Here is a 22,603-nt window from a genome sequence, read left to right on the forward strand (position 1 = left end):
AGCTGGGAACATGCTGTTCGTTTGCCAAAAACATGAGGAGGAGCTATTGCTGTCTGCATGGATCTCATTAGCCTATTTGCATAATTACTCTTTCTTAAATTTTCACATTTTTAAATGTGTTATAACACTGTCAGCTAAGCTGTATACTGTGAGGCAGTGACAGTAAAGGAATTTAATTCTACTTACAAAATATCCTATTGTATGTTTAATAAGATATAAATGTTTGTTGCTTTTACTTGATGCTTAGCAATTTCACGGTGTCTCTCAAGTATTAATTAATTAATAAGCCAATTATGATTAGGCTGAGGACAAGGTATAATGTGCTGGAAACAGAATAGTCTTTGAAGGCGCAGAGGGACAACAGATCCTGGATTCATTGTGCTTTTTAATAGAGCTGCTTGCTTCCAGATTCAATGAAATGAATGTGTTGGTAACAGGGGATGCTACTGGTGGTCAGAGGTAAATCTGTTTAAAGTTTTCTTAACGTGCCAGACTAAATGGTAATGGGCTGTGTTGTGGTCTGGCAGACACATCTTGTCAGCCATCATCTTCTTAGAGGGGAATATATGAGTATGTGTGCGTGTCTGTGAGTGAGAACAGAGGACTCTGATAAATAACTTTCATGATGAAATGATAGAGTCTTTGCCCAACCCAGCCTCACATGTGTTCAGTCTGTACCACAGTGCCCATGAAGGAATAAACCTGAAGGCTAAGATGAAAGAGGAAAGAAAGAAACAGAAAGAAGTTTCTTTCACAGAAAGAAACTGGGGCATGAATCTGTGAGGGACTCTCCTCAGGCAGGCAAATCCAAGCAAAACACCATGATGTCCAAATCAGAGCACTCTTTGAAAACACAGAGATACAGTCTATAAGACCTGCCCTTCCTTCCTGCCTCCCACCCTCCCAGGAGCTGCTCAGTTTAGGCACTGCAGGCACCAGATTTAAAACACTTTACATGCCTTGCTTGCACTTTTGTAGGCCTGGAAACCAGGGGTTTTCCACCTACACCGACCCTCAGCTGGAAGACACATAGTATATGCTCAGCAATACTTTTATTTTGTCAGAAAATTAAGGTTAAAATCCATCACACACAGAAAGAGCCTACAGGAATCATCTGAGTAAAAGAGGATGTGGGTAGAAATCCTACACCTGTCCTCAACAAAGCACTGGAGAGGAGATGACAGGGAAGGAATGGATGCTTTGCTTGTAAGTGCTCTCAAACTACCACAAAAGTCATCATAAGCAATGGAAAAAAAAGCAGATAGGGCAAACAAGCTGGTGCTGCTGAGGTCACTTTGAATGGTGACGCTCAACTTACTTTCTAAAGGGATGGGAGAAGGAAGGCTGAACCACACTTTCCCAAAAGAGTTTTCTTCTCAGACAATCCACACATCAGCTTTCTGACAAGGAAAGAGCAGGGCTCAATACCTTTGGAGATGAGCAATAGGTGCCTCACAGATCATTCCCCACATACATCACCCCCAGCACTGCAGGGACCCCAGCTTTGCCTTTCTGCTGGCTGGGCAAAGGTTGATCTGCTGATTATGAACTGCTTGAAATCCACTTCTGGTCACTGAAGAGACAATGGTCTCAGATGTGGGGAAAAAAGCCTCCTTGCCATCTCCAGTGGTCTTTCTCTAAGCCTCAGTGCTTTGGCAGCCCAAAGAGTTGAATCATAGAGTGGGTTGGTTGGAAGGGACCTTAAAAATCATCTAGTAAGCCTGTTCAGGTCCAATGCCAACATCACTGGGCTTACAGGGGTGATGAGGGAAAGTGTGATGTCACAGTGGAACAATCAGCTGTCTGAGAAGGAGCAAGACAGATTTCTTGGTCAGACCTCTCCAGATCTGGGGGTCTGCTGCTCCTAAAGGGAGTCAGAGGAGGCAGAGATAGGCACATTTTCCAGGCATGAAGAAAATGAACAGAACATCATTCTGTCCAAATCAGAGCACTGAGGGATACAGCCTATAAGACCTGCCCTTCCTTTCTACCTCCCACCCTCTCAGGAGCTGCTCAGTTTAGATCCTGCAGGCAGCACAGGCTCCAAGATGCTGCACATGCCTTGTCTGCCCTTTTATTCAGGCCTGGGAACTGTTAGTTTTGCACTTACATGGACCCTCAGCTGGGCGATACACAATAAAACCTCAGCATTAATTTTATTTTATTTTTTCAGAAAGTTATGTTTAAAATCTGATATTGACAGAAACAACCCCCAACCTGTAGCTGATAAAACCAGAATGGGTAAGTAGAAAGCCTGCTCCTGTCCTCAACAAAACACTGGAGGCAAGGTGGTGGTGGGGGGAACAGATAATTTGCTTTCAGGTGCTCCCAGACTGCCACAAAAATCATCCCAGGCAATGAAATAAAAGCAAATGTGGCTAACAGGCTAGTGCTGCTGGGAATCACCTTACACTCTTGACTTGTTATTTCTTAATGGAATGGAAGAGAGAAGCAAGGCTGAGTTGTTGCACTTGCACACAAGACTATATTCAAACAGATAGAAGAGGAGTTTAGGTCAGCATGAGTTTGTTTAGATTTTATTGTAATTAATAATTATCACAGAAAGGGGGAAAAGTTGCTGGTAATCTTTGGCATAAGGTGTGGCAACTACTGGGCAATGACCATGCACAGCCAGGGGCTCCCTGCCTTGCTCAGAGGTCTTCCAAATGGCCCATCAGTTGCTCTTTCTCTTATTCCCTGAATGCCTATGAGAACAAGGCCTTCAGAGCTCTGTCCGCCAAAGCAGCACCACCACTGGCAGCAACAGAAGCAACAACAACAGGACTAGCACCAGAAGCAGTTGCAACCACAGCCACACCACCGACAACTACACCAGTGATGACTTTACGAGCGAGAGAGGTCCAACATCGAATTGCTCTACTGACCTGTAAAGGGAAAGTAAAACAGGGGCTGGAAATAAAATAAGCAAATATATTTACCCCAAGTGTGCTAATGAAGAGCAGGCAGGGATAATCAGGGCGATTAAAAGAATGAGAGACAGCTGCTCCATAAGCAGAAGGGGTAACATCCAGGTTTCTACACTTAGGCTGTAGCATTCAGTAAGAGGGCACTGTCAGCGTGCAGACAGACTGCAGTGACCCTCCTGGTCCAGGGTCCCTGGTGAGGCCAGAGGTAGCATAGGTTTGGACCCCACACCCAGGACTTGGCTGTCCCCAAGCAGTCTGCAGGTTGTGTGCCTGTCCAGGGGCTGACAGGGAACAGTAAGTGCTCTGTGAGGCACACAAGGAGTTGGGTTACTTACCTGGTTGCTGTCCTCCTCACCATAGTGGAGCATTGTCACAAAGTGCTCGCAGTTTTTGCTGAGCAGGTCATAAGGCACCTCCCTGTCAATGTAGCTCTCACCCTGCTTGATGATCTCCTTCACTGCGAGGGGAGTGTGGGAGCAGTCATACTTGTTGTTGACCTCCCAGTCATCAGTTCCCACCACATCCTTTAGGAGTTGCTTCTTCACCTTGGCCTTTTTGGTCAATATGGCCACAATGCCAGATGACTGATGTGGGATCCCTTCATCTGGGGGAAAGCAGGAAGGAGAGAAGCCAGACAGAACCTGTCTGGCCCTTCCAGGACCTCAGATGGGCTTCTGGCTGGTCCTGCAAAGGCCATCTACACACACAGAGGGTCAGTCCACCAGCCCATGGAGGGAGACAGGGCTCCTGGGGCACTTTAGCACCCCCTCTTCACCCTGCCAGGCTGCACCAGCCTTACCTTCGGACGTCACGTGGATGACATACCCATCGCCCAAGTAGAGAGCCCAGTGCTGATAAAGTGGTCGCTTGATCTCGATCAGGTCTCCAGGCTTGGGGTTCCGCTTGCCAAACGCCATCCCAGGAGCCTGCGGTCAGGACACGCTTTTGTAGCTGGGCTGGCTCAGCGCAGGGCACAGCGGAGCGGGGAGGTGTGGGGTGTGCAGAGGCAGCTGCCGGGGCCGCAGGCACGGAGGGCGTTAGTGCCGGGCACCGAGGGCATCCGCTGCCGGAGCGGCGGCCCCTCCGCGCCGGCGAGCCCGTCCCCAGGCTCTGGGGTACCTCCGGCCCCCGGCGAAGCCGCATCCTGCTGGCAGACGCCCGCTCGCATCCGCCGAGCTCCGCTCACCTTCGCCCCTGTCCCGCTTCTGCCACCACCGGGCTCCAGGCCCGCTCTAAATAGAGAGGGAGCGGGCACGCCCCGGGCAGGTGAGAAAAACATGGTCCTTCCCGGGGTGACTGTTGCCTCTGCCCGGGAACCGTCCCGTCCTGTCCCGCCCCTGCGTTCGGGGCTTCACTCCCGAGGGTGTTGCCAAAACCACCCTTTGGGACGGAATTGTGGTCCGCCCACCGAGGATGGCCGGCATTGCCACCCTGCGGGGAGCCTCTACGTCCGAGCGGTGCTCCCTTCCAGTGAAGGGCAACACCACTGACTCTGTGCCCTGTCACTCCGCAAGACATCCTCTTGCAGAATAAGAACTTCTGGCTGCTGCTTAAAGCCTGGCTTGGGAGCTGCTGTATTGTTTCAGGTTTCTGTATCTTTGTGTCCACACACACGGTGAAGGAGAAAAAGCCAGGCAAAGACAAGCTGCAGCCACAGAAGCTGCTGCCAGTGTTCACACCCCACTTCTCTGTGGCCCCTGGTACAGAGGGAAAACACTGTCTAGAATAAAGTGTCAGAATTTCCTTTCCCATTACAGCCTCTTTCAAAACTTCATCCTAATTTTGCTCTGTTTACTCTGTCCCAACCCCTCTCCATATACATTGTCCTCTGGAAACAGCCACTGCCTTCTCTGGAGCCAATACAACTCCGTGCTCTGAGGTACCCTCAAGTGCTAAGCCAGGGGTGCTCCACCACAGGATCAGTCCCATGCAAGGCTTGTGTTTTCCTGATTTTCCCTCCAACAGTTACTGCATGAGTAGGTGTGTGATGGCACCACTCACTGTGGGTAGGTAGGAGCTCCTCTCCTGCTCTTGTTAATTTCCTCTTTTTCAGCCTATGGAGTGCTGTGAAGAGGGGCTGCCCAGTGCCACTGCCACCAGTATTTCCCAAGTTGGCCCATGGGTACACTCCATCACGTGTGGCTGTAAAATCCTGTCTAGAGGCTTTTAAAATACTAACATACACAATAACACAGCATTATCCTTTTGGTTTTCCCCCTCAGAAATAGGGATAAGAGACTTTTCTTTACACATTCCTTACATAGTTTTTTATTTATTACATTATTTTAATATTTGTTATAATCTAGCCAGTAAATTACATAAATATTGATAATATAATGCTATAATAAGAAACATGCAGTAGCTTGCTTTGTAAAAGTTGTCCTACAATCTCCAAGCTTCTTATCCCTCTTGCCCCCACAGCAGGAAGCCCAGGCCTCTGAAGAAGGGGTTTTAAGTCTTTTTTGCAGCATGGTTATCTCTTGCAGAAATTGCACTTCTCAAGGCAGACAGAAAACAGCTCAAAGCAAGCACAATGCTTGAATATTCCCACACTGAATATTCTTAGGATCTTCCAGCTGTGAGGTCATCTTGAGCAAAACCAGCTCTGTGGCAAGTGATGGATTCTGTTGTTCCTCCTCACACACTCTCTTCATGGTTCAGGCAGTGTTCAGTCAAATAGTATCAATGCACCGACCAACTTGATGGAAAGGCAGCCAAATAATAATCAACCTAATCTTGACCGCACAGACAAGCACGGTACAGGTGCAAACCCCTACATTCAATGAAATGTTACAGCTTCCAGCAAGTACAAGAAAATTCACTACCTGAAGTAATTACAGTATTCTTGCCCTTTCCAGGGTGAATTAGACATGGGAGTGGTGCAAGTGCTGCCCTCACAAGTGCTGCCTTGCCAGGTGTTGCAGATAAGGCTCTGAATACAGAAAGCTTAAAGCTGAGGGCTTGCTGTAAAACCACCTAAATAGTTTAACCATGAAAGCAGTTTTGATTACATTTCCAGGAATCAAGAAAGGACTTTCAGTTTCAGTTTTATGAGAATATGTTTTCCTGCATTAAAAACAATGACTTCATTTACATGTAATAACAGGGGGATCTACAAAACATGACCGGAAGTCCTGGCTTTGTTATTTCAAACATTAAAAAATAGGCATGGAAAAAACTAGTGAATTAACTCCTTGTTTTGCTTTGCTTGGGTGCGTGATTTTTGATTTACTTACTGAAACATGTTTGTTTCAAACCACAAGTTTTTTCACTTCAGCTTCTCTGGTTCTCTCCCAGTCCTGCCAGTAGGTGAGTGAGCAAATGGCTCTCTGCTCCTTAGTTGCTGGCTAGGGTTAAATCTTTGACAGCATGTGAAGAGCAGACACAACCAGCAAGCCTCTTACAAACAGTTGTTTTGCTCTCATCTCTCCTTACAGTCCAGGCACTTGCCTGAAATAAAAACAACAGAGGATTCGATTTCTTACAGGACTGCAGTGAACAGGCTTTTCCAAACACTTAGGCCAGATACTCCAGGTAAAGAGAAGCAAACCACACTTTCCCAAAAGAGTTTTCTTCTCAGACAATCCACACATCAGCTTTCTGACAAGGAAAGAGCAGGGCTCAATACTTTTGGAGATGAGCAATAGGTGCCTCACAGATCATTCCCCACATACATCACCCCCAGCACTGCAGGGACCCCAGCTTTGCCTTTCTGCTGGCTGGGCAAAGGTTGATCTGCTGATTATGAACTGCTTGAAATCCACTTCTGGTCACTGAAGAGACAATGGTCTCAGATGTGGGGAAAAAAGCCTCCTTGCCATCTCCAGTGGTCTTTCTCTAAGCCTCAGTGCTTTGGCAGCCCAAAGAGTTGAATCATAGAGTGGGTTGGTTGGAAGGGACCTTAAAAATCATCTAGTAAGCCTGTTCAGGTCCAATGCCAACATCACTGGGCTTACAGGGGTGATGAGGGAAAGTGTGATGTCACAGTGGAACAATCAGCTGTCTGAGAAGGAGCAAGACAGATTTCTTGGTCAGACCTCTCCAGATCTGGGGGTCTGCTGCTCCTAAAGGGAGTCAGAGGAGGCAGAGATAGGCACATTTTCCAGGCATGAAGAAAATGAACAGAACATCATTCTGTCCAAATCAGAGCACTGAGGGATACAGCCTATAAGACCTGCCCTTCCTTTCTACCTCCCACCCTCTCAGGAGCTGCTCAGTTTAGATCCTGCAGGCAGCACAGGCTCCAAGATGCTGCACATGCCTTGTCTGCCCTTTTATTCAGGCCTGGGAACTGTTAGTTTTGCACTTACATGGACCCTCAGCTGGGCGATTCACAATAAAACCTCAGCAATATTTTATTTTACTTTTTCAGAAAGTTAAGTTCAAAATCCGATATTGACAGAAACAGCCCCCAACCTGTAGTTGATGAAAACAGGATGGTTGGATAGAAAGCCTGCTTCTGTTCTCAGCAAAACACTGGAGGCAAGGTAGGGGGAAGGAAGGGATAATTTGCTTTCAGGTGCTCCCAGACTGCCACAAAAATCATCCCAGGCAATGAAATAAAAGCAAATGTGGCTAACAGGCTAGTGCTGCTGGGAATCACCTTACACTCTTGCCTTGTTATTTCTTAATGGAATGGAAGAGAGAAGCAAGGCTGAGTTGTTGCACACAAGACTATACTCAGATAGAACAGGAATTTAGGTCAACATGAGTTTGTATGTTTAGATTTTAATCGTTAATTATCACAGAAAGGGGGAAAAGTTGCTGGTAATCTTTGGCATAAGGTGTGGTAACTAATGGGTCACGTCCACCTGCATCCAGGGTCTCCCTGCCTTGCTCAGAGGTCTTCCAAATGGCCCATCAGTTGCTCTTTCTCTTATTCCCTGAATGCCTATCAGAAGACCTTAAATTAGACAACAAATCCGCAACACCAGGAGTAGTAGCAGCAACAGGACCAGCACCAGAAGCAGTTAGAGCCACAGCTCCAACACCGGCAGCTGCAACAGAGGCCACTTTCAAAGTCACATGGATAAAAAGACTTCCTCTCCTGGCCTATAAAGTAAAATAGAGGCTGGAAATAAAATAAGCAATTATATTTACCCCCAAGCATGCTAATCAAAAGCAAGCAGGGATAATCAGGGCAATTAAAAGAATGAGAGACACCTGCTCCATAAGCAGAAGGGGTAACACCCAGGTTTTAACCCTTAGGCTGTAGCATTCAGTAAGAGGGCACTGTCAATGTGTACACAGACCACAGTGACCCTCCTGGTCCAGAGGTAGCACAGTTTGAACCCCCCACCTGGGACTTAGCTGTCTCTAGGCAGTCTGCAAGCTGTGTCCCTGTCCAGGGGCTGACAGGGAGCAGCAGGGAGGTGCTCTATGAGACAAAAAGGGGCTTATCTCCTGTTACTTACCTGCTCAGAGACACTCTTGCCATAGTGGAGCATTGTCACAAAGTGCTCGCAGTTTTTGCTGAGCAGGTCATAAGGCACCTCCCTGTCAATGTAGCTCTCACCCTGCTTGATGATCTCCTTCACTGCGAGGGGAGTGTGGGAGCAGTCATACTTGTTGTTGACCTCCCAGTCATCAGTTCCCACCACATCCTTTAGGAGTTGCTTCTTCACCTTGGCCTTTTTGGTCAATATGGCCACAATGCCAGATGACTGATGTGGGATCCCTTCATCTGGGGGAAAGCAGGAAGGAGAGAAGCCAGACAGAACCTGTCTGGCCCTTCCAGGACCTCAGATGGGCTTCTGGCTGGTCCTGCAAAGGCCATCTACACACACAGAGGGTCAGTCCACCAGCCCATGGAGGGAGACAGGGCTCCTGGGGCACTTTAGCACCCCCTCTTCACCCTGCCAGGCTGCACCAGCCTTACCTTCGGACGTCACGTGGATGACATACCCATCGCCCAAGTAGAGAGCCCAGTGCTGATAAAGTGGTCGCTTGATCTCGATCAGGTCTCCAGGCTTGGGGTTCCGCTTGCCAAACGCCATCCCAGGAGCCTGCGGTCAGGACACGCTTTTGTAGCTGGGCTGGCTCAGCGCAGGGCTCAGCGGAGCGGGGAGGTGTGGGGTGTGCAGAGGCAGCTGCCGGGGCCGCAGGCACGGAGGGCGTTAGTGCCGGGCATCCGCTGCCGGAGCGGTGGCCCCTCCGCGCCGGACCGCTAGCGCAGGGCAAGGCACGGAAGAGCCGCCGCTCCCACCCAGAGGATGAGGTCGGCTCCCCCGCCGCCGTTCCCGTCTCCCCCCGCCGCCGTACGGTCCTGCGCTCCCCTCCCGCCCGCGCTCCCTTCGGGGCTCGGCTTGTGCCGCGACCGGGCCCGCTCAGCTGGCGGGACGCAGCTCCCCAGGCGTGCCCGCGGTGGCGAGCCCGTCCCCAGGCTCTGGGGCACCTCTGGCCCCTGACGGGGCTGCATCCTGCTGGCAGACGCCCGCTCGCATCCGCCGAGCTCCGCTCACCTTCGCCCCTGTCCCGCTTCTGCCACCACCGGGCTCCAGGCCCGCTCTAAATAGAGAGGGAGCGGGCACGCCCCGGGCAGGCGAGAAGGACACGGTCCTTCCCGGGGTGACTGCCGCCTCTGCCCGGGAACCGTCCCATCCTGCCCCGCCCCTGCGTTCGGGGGTCCGTTCCCGAGGGTGTTGCCAAAACCACACGTTGGCGGAAAATATGGTCCTGCCACCGAGAAAGACGGACCACCGCGTCCTCGCAAGTAGTCTCTACGTTCGAGCAGTGCTCCTTTCCAGTGAAGGGCAACAGCACTGACCCTGCACCTTGTTACTCTGCGGGGAGTTGTCTTGCAGAACAACCTCTGTTTGATGATTAAAGCCTGGCTTGGATACCAGTTAAACCTCCAGTACCGAAAAGGGCACAGGATGCTGCAGAAGGATCCCAATTGGCCTCGTGTAAAGGCAAAAGACTTTGCAGCAAAGAGCAGGGATGAGACCTACCCCACCTGCAGGCACAGTGACAGGCACTGGGTGAGACCATGCAGATGGGTGTGGGGCTGCCCAGTGCTGGGGCTTTACCAGCTTGCACTGAACAGCCCAGGTTTTCATCCTCGAATATGGACCAGATTCTGATGTTTGAAATCCTGCCCTTTTGGGACAGACTTGGCCCATTCTGGCTGCACTCTGAAGCTTAGACAAGGATTATTCTCTTGGCTGTTGGTAAAAGAACAGCCTTGACTTTACTCCATGGCAACCACAGGTCTCAGGTCTTGCTAACATCTGCTACAAAGGCTCAAAAAAACCCAAACACTGCTGGTCCTCCTCACACACTGACTTCGTGGTTCAGGCAGTGTTCAACCAAATCGTGTTAATTTGGTTTGATCACCCTAAGGTTGACTGCACAGACAAGCACAGTACAGGTACAAACCCCTGCATTCAGTGAAATGCTACAGCTTTCAAGAACTAAAAGAAAGTTCACCAGCTGAAGTAATTCCAGCATTCTTGTCCTTTACAGGGTGAAATGGAGATGTGAGAGGTGCGTGTACTGTCCTCACAAAGCACTTCCTTGCAATTCTCTGAGTACAGAACGGTTAAAGCTCACAGATTACTTTACAACCACCTAATTAGTTTATCTAATTGTCTGGAGCTGGTAGACATGGACAGGAAGCCAAATAGCCCCCCTGTATTCCAGGAGGAAATAGTCACTGACTTACTGAGCCACCTGGATCCACACAAGTCCATGGGACCAGATGGGATCCATCCTAGGGTGATGAGGGAGCTGGCAGAAGAGCTTGCCAAGCCGCTCTCCATCATTTACCAACAGTCCTGGCTCTTTGGGGAGGTGCCAGATGATTGGAAGTTGGTGAATGTCACGCCGATCTACAAAAAGGGCTGCAAGGAGGATCCAGGAAATGACAGGCCTGTCAGCCTGATCTCAGTGCCTGGCAAGATTATGGAGCAGATCATCATTATGGAGCACCTATGGGATGGACAAGGGATCAGACCCAGCCAGCACGGGTTTAGGAGGGGCAGGTCCTGTCTAACCAACCTGATCTCCTTCTATGATCAGGTGACCCACCTGGTGGATGAGGGGAAGACTGTAGACGTGTCTATCTGGACTTCAGCAAAGCCTTTGCCACTGTCTCCCATAATATACTCCTGGAAAAGCTGGCAGCTCATGGCTTGGACAGGGGCACTCTCTGCTGGGTTTAGAACCGGCTGGAGGGCTGGGCCCAGAGAGTGCTGGTGAACGGGGCTGCATCCAGCTGGCGGCCGGTCACCAGTGGTGTCCCTTAGGGATCAGTGCTGAGCCCAGTCCTGTTTAACATCTTTATCAATGACTTAGATGAGGGGATTGAGTCCATCATCAGCAAATTTGCAGACGACACCAAGTTGGGAGGGAGTGTCGATCAGCTGGAAGGCAGGAGGGCTCTGCAGAGGGGTCTGGATAGGCTGGAGAGTTGGGCTGATTCCAATAGGATGAAGTTCAACAAGGCCAAGTGCTGGGTCCTGCACTTTGGCCACAACAACCCCCTGCAGCGCTACAGGTTGGGGACAGAGTGGCTGGAGAGCAGCCAGGCAGAAAGGGATCTGGGGGTGCTGATTGACAGGAAGCTGAATATGAGCCAACAGTGTGCCCAGGTGCCCAAGGCCAATGGCATCCTGGTCTGTATCAGGAACAGTGTGGCCAGCAGGACGAGGGAAGTGATCCTTCCCCTGTACTCAGTGCTGGTGAGGCCACCCCTGGAGTGCTGTGTCCAGTTCTGAGCCCCTCAGTTCAGGAAGGATATTGAGGTGCTGGAGCAGGTCCAGAGAAGAGCAACCAGGCTGGTGAAGGGACGTGAGCACAAGTCCTATGAGGAGAGGCTGAGGGAGCTGGGGTTGTTTAGTCTGGAGAAGAGGAGGCTCAGGGGTGACCTCATCACTCTCTACAACTCCCTGAAAGGAGGTTGTAGCCAGGTGGGGGTCGGTCTCTTCTCCCAGGCAATCAGCAGCACGACAAGAGGGCACGGGCTTAAGCTCTGCCAGGGGAGGTTTAGGTTGGATATTAGAAAGATGTTCTTTACAGAGAGAGTGATCAGGCATCGGAATGGCCTGCCCAGAGAGGTGGTGGATTCACCGTCCCTGGAGGTTTCTAAGATGAGGCTGGATGTGGCACTGAGTGCCATGATCTAGTAATCATAGTGGGGTTGGATCAAGGGTTGGACTTGATGATCTTGAAGGTCTCTTCCAACCCAGTTAATTCTATGATTCTATGGTCTGTGCAAGAAGTTTTGATTACATTTCCAGGAATCAAGAAAGGATCTCAGTTTTATGATAATATGTTTTCCTGTATTAAAAATAAGAACTTCATTCAAATGTAATAACAAAGGGCAGTACAAAACATGACCAGAGGTCTTGGCTTTGTTATTTCAAACACTGAAAAACAAACACTGAAAAAAACCAGTGAAATATTTCCTTGTTTTACTTTGCTTGCTTTTGGTTTTGCTTTTGGTTTTGCTTTTGGTTTACCTGCTAAATCATGGTTCTCTCAACCCACAAGTTTTTTCACTTCCACTCTTCCGGTTTTCTCCCCAGTCCAGATGGTAGGGGAGAGAATGAGCAGCTGCCTGGTACTTAGTTGCTGGCTGGGGTTAAACCTTGACAGCACGTGAAGAGCAGATAAAACCAGCAAGCCTCTTACAGACAGCTGTTTTGCTCTCATCTCTCCTTACAGCTCAGGCTTTGAAAATGGTCCATGCAGTGATATCACTGTCAGAGCAGGAGGTGTCCGTGGCCTCCCCATGGCCTTCACCTCCCAAATATTCCCAGCATCCAGTGTGTGCCAGAGTTGATCAGGTGAGTTTGCTGGGTGCAGTCATGTGGTGCTGCTGCCTGCTCGATGCTCGGTGTGTGGGGTTGTGGGTGGGAGTGCACTTCTCTCAAAGGTGCTGATAAACCAAACTTTATTCCTCAGTAACTGTATAAAATACAGAAGAAGAGGGGTTTGAATTGGTTTTGATCCTCAAACTCCAGTGCTGAGAGTTTTTTTGTGGTATTAGGAGGGCTTTGCTCATGGTAACTGGTATTTCTGGAACAGGTACAGGAGTAGAGTCACATGAAAGGGCAAAATATAACTGTGACCACAGAATAGATTTGTTTGCCATTTCTTAAAAAATGTTTATTGATAAACTGAAAACAGGCATGGAGCAGCCAGCAATAATGCCATTTAATGAAATGTATGTGAAGGTAATTACCTGTTTGTGTAGAAATGTGCTTGATTCCCAGGACTGCTGAGCAAATTATTAATGAAAAAGCAACAGCAGCTTAAGCTGGGTATTAAAACCGTAGCTGTAGAATGTAACAAAGGAAAGAAGCCACTGCAGATGAGGGGTAGTGAAGTGACTGCAGTATTTTAAGGCAAAAATATTTGTCTATGGAATTTGACCTGTTTTCTATTCTTCTTGTAGAGCCTAAACCTGAAAGCAGAAACCATCTGCAGCACTAAACTTGCAGTATGGGAGCTGTTTGGGTTTGTGGTGTATGTTTGGAGCAGGGAAGGTTGAGATGCTTTAGTTGCTTAGCTGTGGTTCAACACCTGACTCTTAATATCCTGATTCTGTTTGTTGGTTCCACTCTGCTGTTTTGGGTAAGTGCTGCATACCCATTGTTTATCATACACTGTGCTCAACACAGGGTTTTATCCTTTGTGGTATCACTTTGTGGGGAGAAAGGTCACACAGGGTTTCAAGTTCAGCAAAGATGTGAAAAGCTGAGTCATTCCTGTAAGGGGTAGATTGGTTATAGAGACGTCAGAGTTGGGGGAAAAAAATCCCATGACATAACTTTAACTCTTCTGAAAGAATGAAGGGAATTAGAGCAGGCTGAGTCCTTCTTAGCTGGGTGGTGGAGGCACAGGAGCAGAACTTGCTGTAAAAATGGGGCTTTGGGAGAGTAGCTCCTTCCCTCTGTTGGGAAAAAAAACAAAACCAACTTGAAAAATGAATGAATGTCTCAGGTAGGTGAAGGGGGGTAGTTTTTATAGGTTAGCTAAATGTAGGAGATTTTTTTATTTATTTTTTGTATCATCATATGGTTCTGGAAGGCACGAGAGACACATCTCCCCTCTCTCAATGCAGGCCGGGGGCAGGGAGGGATGAGGGGTCCCTGCAGGAAATGCCATGAGAACTTAGGGGGATAAAACCTATTAGCACATGCTGACCTCACTCCATGGTTCCTGGGGATCTACCTCAGAGGGATTTGGGTCGCTTGCCCTCAGACCTGTCCCACATTCCAGGTTTGTGATTCCCTTGCTGGGCAGGGGCTCTCCCCTTCTCTGTGGCACCCGTGCTGAAAGGAACCCGGGAATTCCCTTTCCATTTTGTGTGTTGTGGGTGGCACCCGATTGCCTGCTCCAGGAGCTATTCCCGCTCCAGCTTCGGGGTTCCCTTGTAGGACCGGAGCTCTCCTGTTGCCACGGCCACTGCCCTGTCCTGAGGACTGCTGGCCCTCGACGGCTGTGGCTGCAGCTGCACTCGAGGGACTTGAGAGCGTCCCTCCTTCCCAGGCCTCCTTCCCAGGCTCTCCTGTCCCTAGATGTATTTTCAGTCCTCCTGGCCCTCAAGCTTGCAATCTGCCTCTTCCTCTTCCTCGCTGGCATTTATACTGTGCACAGTGGTATGCATGTAATCACAAACAAAATGTGCATTTCCTTTTCATGTCATGTATTTTGCTGGCCCTTTAGTTAAGCATATGGAGGAGAAGTCAACTTGGGAATGAATTTGCTGATCCGGTACTGATTGGGCAGCTGTTTGCATTGCATGGCCTGGTTTTGGTAGAAGAGGGGGGCTACAGGGGTGGCTTCTGTGAGAAGCTGCTTGGAGCTTTCCCTGTGTCTGACAGATCCAATGCCAGCCAGCTCTGGGATGGATCCAGCCCTGGGGAAGGCCAAGCCAATCAGGGATGGTAGTGGTGCCTCTGTGATAACATGTTTAAGAAGGAAAAAAAAGTTATTGCACAGATGTGATTGAGCTCAAAGAGAAGAGGAATGAGATGTGAGAGGAACAACTCTGCAGACAACAAGGTCAGTGCAGAAAGAGGGGATGAGGTGCTCCAGGTGCCAGAGCTGAGATTCCCTTGCAGAGCTGAGATTGCCCTGCAGCCTGTGGGGAAGACCATGGTGACACAGCCTGCCCCCTTGCAGCCCATGGAGGTCCACAGTTGAGTAGAGATCCACCTGCAGCCTGTGGAGCAGACCTATACCAGAGCAGATGGATGGCCAGAAAGAAGTCTGTGATGCCATGGGAAGCTCATGCTGGAGCAGGCTCCTGGCAGGGACCTGTGGACTTGTGGAGGGCAGAGCCCACACTGGAGCAGCCTGTTCCTGAAGGACTGCAGCCCATGGCAAAGTGACCCACATTGGAGCAGTTTTTGAGGAACTGTAGCCTGTGGGAAGGACTCACTTTGGGGAAATTCATGAAGGACTGTCTCCCATGGGAGGGACCCCACACTGGAGAAGGGTAAGGTCTCCTCTCCCTGACATGGAAGCAGCAGCAGAAACAATCTGTGATGAATTGACCATAACCATGCCCTGTCTCCCTGTCCCACTGGCAGGGAGCAGGTAGAGCCCAGGAAAGAGGGAGGGGTGTGGGGAAGGTGGTTTTAAGATTTGTTTTGCTTCTTATTATCCTACTCTGATTTTGACTGGTAATAAATTCAGTTAATTTCCGCAAGTCAAGTCTGCTTTGTCCATGATTGTAATCGCTGAGAGATGTCTCCCTGTTCCTTAACCCATGAACCTTTTGTTATATTTTTTTCTCCCTTGTCCAGTTTCAGAGGAGAGTGATAGAGCAGCTTTAATATGCAGCCAGGGCCAACCCACCACAGCCTTTCAAACTTCTCTTACAACCTGCTAACAAGAATGTGAGTAGTGAGGCAGTTCCTTCTCTTCTCAAAACAGTATGCAGCAACCAGAAGAAAAAAGCACTTGCAGCTCGCTGAGCTTTTCTTCCTCACAGAAAAAAAGAAGCACAATGGGGTGGATTGTGGATTTGCATGTTGGAGGAGGCTTGTTGGCTGGAGAAGTGAGTGGGCAGGGATTGCTGTTGCATCCCCTCACATCCCTTTGGAGCACCATGAGCTCACACAGGCCTGAGCCACCTCAGCCCTCCCAGGCACTCATCCAGGGCACAGTGCAGACAGACAGCTGCTGCCAGCTGTGCTGCCCAGGCTGGGAATGGCCAAGCCCTGTGGCTCCTCTCTGAGCTTCCTGCACAGGATGCATTCGGGCGGAGGCCTGGCACTAGGGCAAGCACAGAGGGAGGGGAAGTACACATGTGCATCAGCTGTGGCTGCCCAAAAGTACTTGGGCTCCAGGTTCTGCCCCAGGCACCTGATCTGCAACTTTCAGCAGTAGCCTAAGATAGGCAGATCCATGCCATGGGGAATCTGGCATCAAAACTTCCCAGATCTCTGTGACAAAGAATTGATGTTGCCTTCAAGTGCCTCCTCCATGCTTGCCACTTGGAAAATGTTGGACATCTTCTCATATCATTAGGAATAGATGCACGTCTTGGCAAGGGATTTAAATCTAATGGCTCTCCATGTCTTTTCCAACAGTCTTTTTGCACTCCTGTAATCTGGAGTGTCTTATCTGATCTTATGTCTTGCTGGTGCTCTTGGTCACCTTTTGTGTACCTCTTTTAAAGAGGTGAGTGCATCTGTTTACCAACCATTCCCTGGACTGAAACAGGGGTTGGGTCTTTCTAGCCCAATCTGCAGCAATGCTCTCCTCTTGTCATTGCATAAACCCTCAGGCCTTTTTTTTTTTCCATTAAGACTCAATGTATGTCAGCCAAATCCACTTTAGGCAGCCTTGGGGATGATTCAGAACACAACCCTTAAGCCTTTAGAGAGGGAGCTGTCGTGCAGCTGCCTGGGAGGAGCACACTGCCTGGCTCACAGCGGGAGCCAGCCACAGCATGGATCAGCTGCTTGGCAGTGATTTTGAAACGTCTCTTTCCCTTTTGTCTCACAGTTGACCAGGCTGGAGACTGTGCTGGGTTGTGTCTTAGATATTGCAGTAATACCTGAAGTGCTCTATGGGCTGGTACAAAAAATGGCAGAGAATGCTGCAGATGGATCCCAAATGGCCTCAAATAAATGCAAAAGACTTTGCAGCAAAGAGCAGGGATGAGATTTGCCCCACCTGCAAACACAGTGATGGGCACTAGGTGAGACCCTGGAGCCAAATGTGGGGCTGCACAGTGCTGGGGCTTCCCCAGCTCGCAGTGAACAGCTCGGGTTTTCATCCTCTGATGTGCAGCAGATTCAGATACTTGAAATCCCTACACCACCCCACCTACTTAGGAGCAGGCTGGGCCCATGCTGGCTGCGCCCTGGAGCACAGATAAGGATTAATCTCTTGGTTGTTTGTAAAACAACATCCTTGACTCTACTCCCTGGCAACTGCAGGAATCAAAAAAGGAGTTTCAGTTTCAGTTTTATGATAATTTTATGATAATTTTCACGTATTAAAAATAAGAACTTTATACGAAGGTAATAACAGACAGTAGTAGGAAATACGACCGGAAATCTTGGTTTTGTTATTTCAAACATTAGAAAACTGATGCTGAAAAGAGCAGTGAATCAATTCCTTGTTTTACTTTGATTGTGTGCACAGGAAGTTTTTTGATTTCAGCTCCTGCTGGTAGGGGAGCGAGCTTACTGGTTGGCTGAGGTTAAAGCTCAACAAGATATTAAGAGCAGATAAAACCAGCAAGCCTCTTACAAACAGTTGTTTTGCTCTCATCTCTCCTTACAGTCCAGGCACTTGCCTGAAACAAAAGCAACAGAGGATTCGATTTCTTACAAGTGGACTGCAGTGAACAGGCTTCCAAACACTTAGGCCAGATACTCCAGGAAAAGAGAAGCAAACCACACTTTCCCAAAAGAGTTTTCTTCTCAGACAATCCACACATCAGCTTTCTGACAAGGAAAGAGCAGGGCTCAATACCTTTGGAGATGAGCAATAGGTGCCTCACAGATCATTCCCCACATACATCACCCCCAGCACTGCAGGGACCCCAGCTTTGCCTTTCTGCTGGCTGGGCAAAGGTTGATCTGCTGATTATGAACTGCTTGAAATCCACTTCTGGTCACTGAAGAGACAATGGTCTCAGATGTGGGGAAAAAAGCCTCCTTGCCATCTCCAGTGGTCTTTCTCTAAGCCTCAGTGCTTTGGCAGCCCAAAGAGTTGAATCATAGAGTGGGTTGGTTGGAAGGGACCTTAAAAGTCATCTAGTAAGCTTGCTCAGGCCAACATCACTGGGCTTACAGGGGTGATGAGGGAAAGTGTGATGTCACAGTGGAACAAATAGCTGACTGAGACAGAGCCAGCTGGGTTTTTTTGGTCAGACTTTCCCAGACTGGTGGGGTGTGATGCTCCCAAAGGGAGTCAGAGGAGCCACTGCAAGGGGCACTTTCTAGGCATGCAAAAATGAACAAAACACCATTATAGAGCCTATAAGATCTGCCCTTCCTTCCTGCCTCCCACCCTCCCAGGAGCTGCTCAGTTCAGGCACTGCAAGCACCTGCTCTAAAACACTTTACATGCCTTGCTTGCACTTTTATTCAAGCCTGGGAACCAGGAGTTCTCTACCTATGCAGGCCCTCAGCTGGAAGACACATAGTATATGCTCAGCAATACTTTTATTTTGTCAGAAAATTAAGGTTAAAATCCATCACACACAGAAAGAGCCTACAGGAATCATCTGAGAAAAAGAGGATGTGGGTAGAAATCCTACACCTGTCCTCAACAAAGCACTGGAGAGGAGATGACAGGGAAGGAATGGATACTTTGCTTGTAAGTGCTCTCAAACTACCACAAAAGTCATCATAAGCAATGGAAAAAAAAGCAGATAGGGCAAACAAGCTGGTGCTGCTGAGGTCACTTTGAATGGTGACGCTCAACTTACTTTCTAAAGGGATGGGAGAAGGAAGGCTGAAGTGTTTAATTCATACACAAAGCTACGCTCAAATGCAAAGAAGAGGATTTTATGGCAATATTATTTTGGGGTTTTTTTAGATTTTATTAAGGCTTTGATTTGGTTATTTCAGCAAGAGTGGCTGCTGTTAGTATGCCCCCGTGGCAGTTGTGGCAGAAGCTGGGCAGTGACCCTCCATGGCCACAGGCTCCTGCTTTGCTCTGAGCTCTTCCTGACAACCCGTCAGTACTCCTTCTCTCTGGATTTGCCCCTGAGCAAGCCCACCAAGACAGTGGAGGCAACAGCAACAGCTCCTACTGCCAACATGCTACCAATTGCTATCTTGGCCTGTAAAGGGAAAGGAAAACACAGGCTAGAATCATGATAAGTAATTATATTTACCCCAAGGCATGCTATTTAAAAGCAGGCAGGGATAATCAGGGCAATTAAATGAATGACAGACATCTATCCCATAAATAGAAGGGTTACTGTGGCATTCAGGAAGAGGGCACTGTCAGGGTGCACACAGACCATAGTGACCCTCCTGGTCCAGGGTCTCTGGTGAAGCCAGAGTGCTGGTTTGGACCCCACACCTGGGACTTGGCTGTCCCCAGGCAGCCTGCAGGCAGTGCCCCAGTCCAGGGGCTGACAGGGAGCAGCAAGGAGGTGCTCTGTGAGGCAAACAGGGGCTTACCCCATGTTACTTACCTGGTCAGAGACCCCCTCGCCATAGCGGAGCATTGTCACAAAGTGCTCACAGTTTTTGCTGAGCACATCATAGGGCACCTCCATGTCAATGTAAAGCTCAGCATGCTGGATGATCTCCTTCACTGGGAGAGGAGTGTGGGACTGGTCATACTTGTTGTTGACCTTCCAGTCGTTATTTTCCACCACCTCCTTCAGGAGCTGCTTCTTCACCTTGGCCTTTCTGGTAAATATTGACATGGTGCTCACCAACAGGGATGGAGCCCCTTCATCTGGGAAAGGCAGGAAGGAGATAAACCAGGCAGAACCTCTCATGCCTCTTCAAGACCTCAGATGGGTTTCTGGCTGGTCCTGCAAAGGCCATCTACACACACAGGGTCGGTCCTCCACCAGCCCACGGAGGGAGACAGGGCTCTCACCAACACACTCTGTCAGGCTGCCCCAGCCTTACCTACAGGAGTCACGTTGAGGACATATCCATCGCCCAAGTAGAGAGCCCAGTGCCGGTAAATTCCTCGGTTGATCTCGATCAGGTCCCCAGGCTTGGGGTTCCGCTTGCCAGATGCCATCCCAGGAGCCTGCGGTCAGGACACGCTTTTGTAGCTGGGCTGGCTCAGCGCAGGGCACAGCGGAGCGGGGAGGTGTGGGGTGTGCAGAGGCAGCTGCCGGGGCCGCAGGCACGGAGGGCGTTAGTGCCGGGCATCCGCTGCCGGAGCGGTGGCCCCTCCGCGCCGGACCGCTAGCGCAGGGCAAGGCACGGAAGGGCCGCCGCTCCCACCCAGAGGATGAGGTCGGCTCCCCCGCCGCCGTTCCCGTCTCCCCCCGCCGCCGTACGGTCCTGCGCTCCCCTCCCGCCCGCGCTCCCTTCGGGGCTCGGCTTGTGCCGCGACCGGGCCCGCTCAGCTGGCGGGACGCAGCTCCCCAGGAGTGCCCGCGGTGGCGAGCCCGTCCCCAGGCTCTGGGGCACCTCTGGCCGCTCGCCAGACCCCCATCCTGCTGGCAGACCCCCGCTCGCATCCCCCGAACTCCGGTCCCCTCCGCCGAGCTCCGCTCCCCGCCCCTTCACATCGCCCCGCTCACTGCACCTCCCGTCCCGGGGCCGCCGCGACCAGACTCCTGACCCGCTGGCTCGCTATAAATAGGGAGGAGAAGGCGCTTGCGCAGATCCTGCCGGGATCACTGCCAGGGCTGTCCCGGAGCACCCCCGTCCTGTCCCGTCCCGTCCCGCCCCTCCTCTCCTCGCCCCTCCTCGCCGATGGAGGCTCCACTCCCGAGGGTGTTGGCTAATCCGCTCGCTGGGTGGAAAATCTGGTCCTGTCCCCGACGAAGACGGGCCACCGCCGCCTTGCCATCTCCTCCAGCCGCGCAGGGGTTCCGGTTCTACCCGGTCTTGCGGTGATTGAGCATCCCTCACCAGGAAACGTTCCGAAAGGGAAACGGTAAACGGTATGCTACCGTTCCACTTCTTCACTGTGAGGAGAAACAACAAAAAGATTTTTAGGATGGCTTCTTTTTTTTTTTTTTTTTTTTTTTTTTTTTTTTGACGCGGCCCAGGCATTTCTTTCAGGACATCAGCGGAATCTGATGATTGTGCCCAGCAATTCTTGATCCGAGAGGGATCCCGATCCCATACGGCCATATCCTTGGCTGTTACCTGCACGGTGTGCTAAAAAGGAAGGTTCACAAACAATAAAACTCTTCTGGGTGAGTTGAACTCAGCAGTGTATTTAAAGCCCAGCACTTAAAAAGTCAGGTGAGCAAACTGGTTTATTTAAAAGATGAGAGCAGAGGGAGATTTGTAATCTTTCTATCTTCTAGTGACATGAATTAGTTAAATCAGTGGAGCACTGAGTGGCAATTCTTTCTGTATTACGCCATACTTCAAGTCTGAATTATTTGGAAAGCTTTGCAAACAGTGGAAAGCCAGAGCTATTCTTGTGGTATTGACCAAAAAAAAATATACATGTAGAAACCAGAAATCTGCTTTACCTGAGCACAGCAGGGTTCTGTTGCCTGGGGGAACCTGGGATGGGATCCTGCAGGGCAGGGACTGGCCTGTGCTCCCACCAGTGCAAGGGGAGGTGAGTGTGGTCAGCACCACTCAGCAGTCACAGAATCACACTGTTGCAGGCACAAGAGTGCAATAGGAAGCTGCCACTGAAGAGGCAGGAAAGATAGCATTATAATCACGGTGAAATTCCAGCTGACAGTTCATTTGTGCACAAGTAGGTCTCTCTCGATTCATTTTCATTATGTAATGAGGTTGAAAAGCTTTTTCTATTCACACGCTCTCCAAAATAGCTGTGGCCTGTGTGGATGAACAGGCCACGTGAACAGTCTGGTGTGTCCTTGAATGGACCAGAATAACCTAACTCACTATGGAGACTGCAAATACTTCTCTGGCTAACAGTACACATGAATTTATGGATAAAAAGGAAAGGAGAAAGGATAAGTAAATAATAACCAGCATTATGGCAGAAACAATAGGAAGCCCACACTGTTCCTCACTGTAATCACTGTTAAGGAAACCCCTCTGTCCGACCACCCAGGAGCCCCTCTGGCAGACACACTCAAATCACCCGAGCTGGGACTGTCCATCAGAGCAGGTGGCCCCAGTGAGCCAATGGGTGCTCTGCTCGACTCCCTGTACACCCCACACTCACACAGTCAGACAAGGTTTCCTCCCTGGCTTGACCCCAGGTTTCCCTTAGCAGAGTCTCAGACACCTGGATCCTTAAAATAAATTGCAACAACAAAACAGCAGCTTGAGCTGGGTGCCTTCAAGGAGGGACCCCAGGAAAAGAAACCCTGCAGTTTTTATATCTTCACAGTGTAAGTGTGAAAGTCTACTGTTCCTGGCTCCTGCTGTGTCTCTGAGTCTCTGTTTGCCTGGCTGGTACCACAGGTCCCTGTGCCCTTTGTTATGTAAAAGGTTGGCACCAGTTCGGGGCCCCTTGCCTCTTGCACTGCAGCTGAGCTACAACACTATATGTATTCCTAAACAATCAAGAGGTAACCTGCAATGAACTGCAAAAACATCAGTAAAACCTTTGTGGTA

At 49.9% G+C, this 22,603-nt stretch overlaps 4 protein-coding genes across 7 annotated transcripts in view; all 4 read right to left on the reverse strand.

The window, feature by feature from the left end:
- Positions 1 to 1,035: 1,035 nt before the first annotated feature.
- On the reverse strand, positions 1,036 to 20,782 carry PLAAT1 (phospholipase A and acyltransferase 1). 3 transcript variants are annotated; one of them, XR_007627901.1, is made up of 5 exons: positions 20,631 to 20,782; positions 19,997 to 20,123; positions 19,549 to 19,817; positions 18,663 to 19,188; positions 1,036 to 1,149 (listed from the first exon to the last, which is right to left on the reverse strand). XR_007627901.1 is itself a non-coding variant. In XM_050308002.1 (4 exons), the coding sequence occupies exons 2-4, from the start codon at positions 20,112 to 20,114 to the stop codon at positions 19,084 to 19,086; spliced, it is 492 nt and encodes a 163-aa protein (XP_050163959.1). In that variant the 5' UTR covers positions 20,115 to 20,123; positions 20,631 to 20,782; the 3' UTR covers positions 18,549 to 19,083. The 3 variants fall into 3 exon arrangements, 2 of the variants coding, with proteins under 2 accessions (XP_050163959.1, XP_050163960.1); XM_050308002.1 differs by lacking the exon at positions 1,036 to 1,149 and having other exon boundaries at positions 18,549 to 19,188; XM_050308003.1 differs by lacking the exon at positions 1,036 to 1,149 and having other exon boundaries at positions 18,549 to 19,188; positions 19,997 to 20,207; positions 20,631 to 20,738.
- On the reverse strand, positions 2,522 to 10,268 carry LOC126636112 (phospholipase A and acyltransferase 1-like). 2 transcript variants are annotated; one of them, XM_050308000.1, is made up of 4 exons: positions 9,389 to 10,268; positions 3,727 to 3,853; positions 3,263 to 3,531; positions 2,522 to 2,885 (listed from the first exon to the last, which is right to left on the reverse strand). In XM_050308000.1, exons 2-4 carry the CDS (start codon positions 3,842 to 3,844, stop codon positions 2,706 to 2,708), a joined length of 567 nt encoding a protein of 188 aa, XP_050163957.1. In that variant the 5' UTR covers positions 3,845 to 3,853; positions 9,389 to 10,268; the 3' UTR covers positions 2,522 to 2,705. The 2 variants fall into 2 exon arrangements, with proteins under 2 accessions (XP_050163957.1, XP_050163955.1); XM_050307998.1 differs by lacking the exon at positions 9,389 to 10,268 and adding an exon at positions 4,114 to 4,250.
- On the reverse strand, positions 5,200 to 9,011 carry LOC126636113 (phospholipase A and acyltransferase 1-like). Its single transcript, XM_050308001.1, has 3 exons — positions 8,806 to 9,011; positions 8,342 to 8,610; positions 5,200 to 6,377 (listed from the first exon to the last, which is right to left on the reverse strand). Exons 1-3 carry the CDS (start codon positions 8,921 to 8,923, stop codon positions 6,264 to 6,266), a joined length of 501 nt encoding a protein of 166 aa, XP_050163958.1. The 5' UTR covers positions 8,924 to 9,011; the 3' UTR covers positions 5,200 to 6,263.
- Positions 20,285 to 22,603, reverse strand: part of LOC126636344 (IgGFc-binding protein-like) — a 58,084-nt gene continuing 55,765 nt past the window's right edge. The window contains exons 55-56 of the mRNA XM_050308432.1: positions 20,789 to 21,015; positions 20,285 to 20,677 (exon numbers count right to left, since the gene is read on the reverse strand). Coding sequence (XP_050164389.1) covers positions 20,285 to 20,677; positions 20,789 to 21,015 — 620 coding nt within the window. The remainder of the gene's footprint in view (positions 20,678 to 20,788; positions 21,016 to 22,603) is intronic.

Source organism: Myiozetetes cayanensis, unplaced genomic scaffold (assembly GCF_022539395.1).
Source record: "Myiozetetes cayanensis isolate MyiCay16 unplaced genomic scaffold, myiCay2020 scf13, whole genome shotgun sequence".
In the NCBI taxonomy this organism is placed as follows: Eukaryota; Metazoa; Chordata; class Aves; order Passeriformes; family Tyrannidae; genus Myiozetetes; species Myiozetetes cayanensis.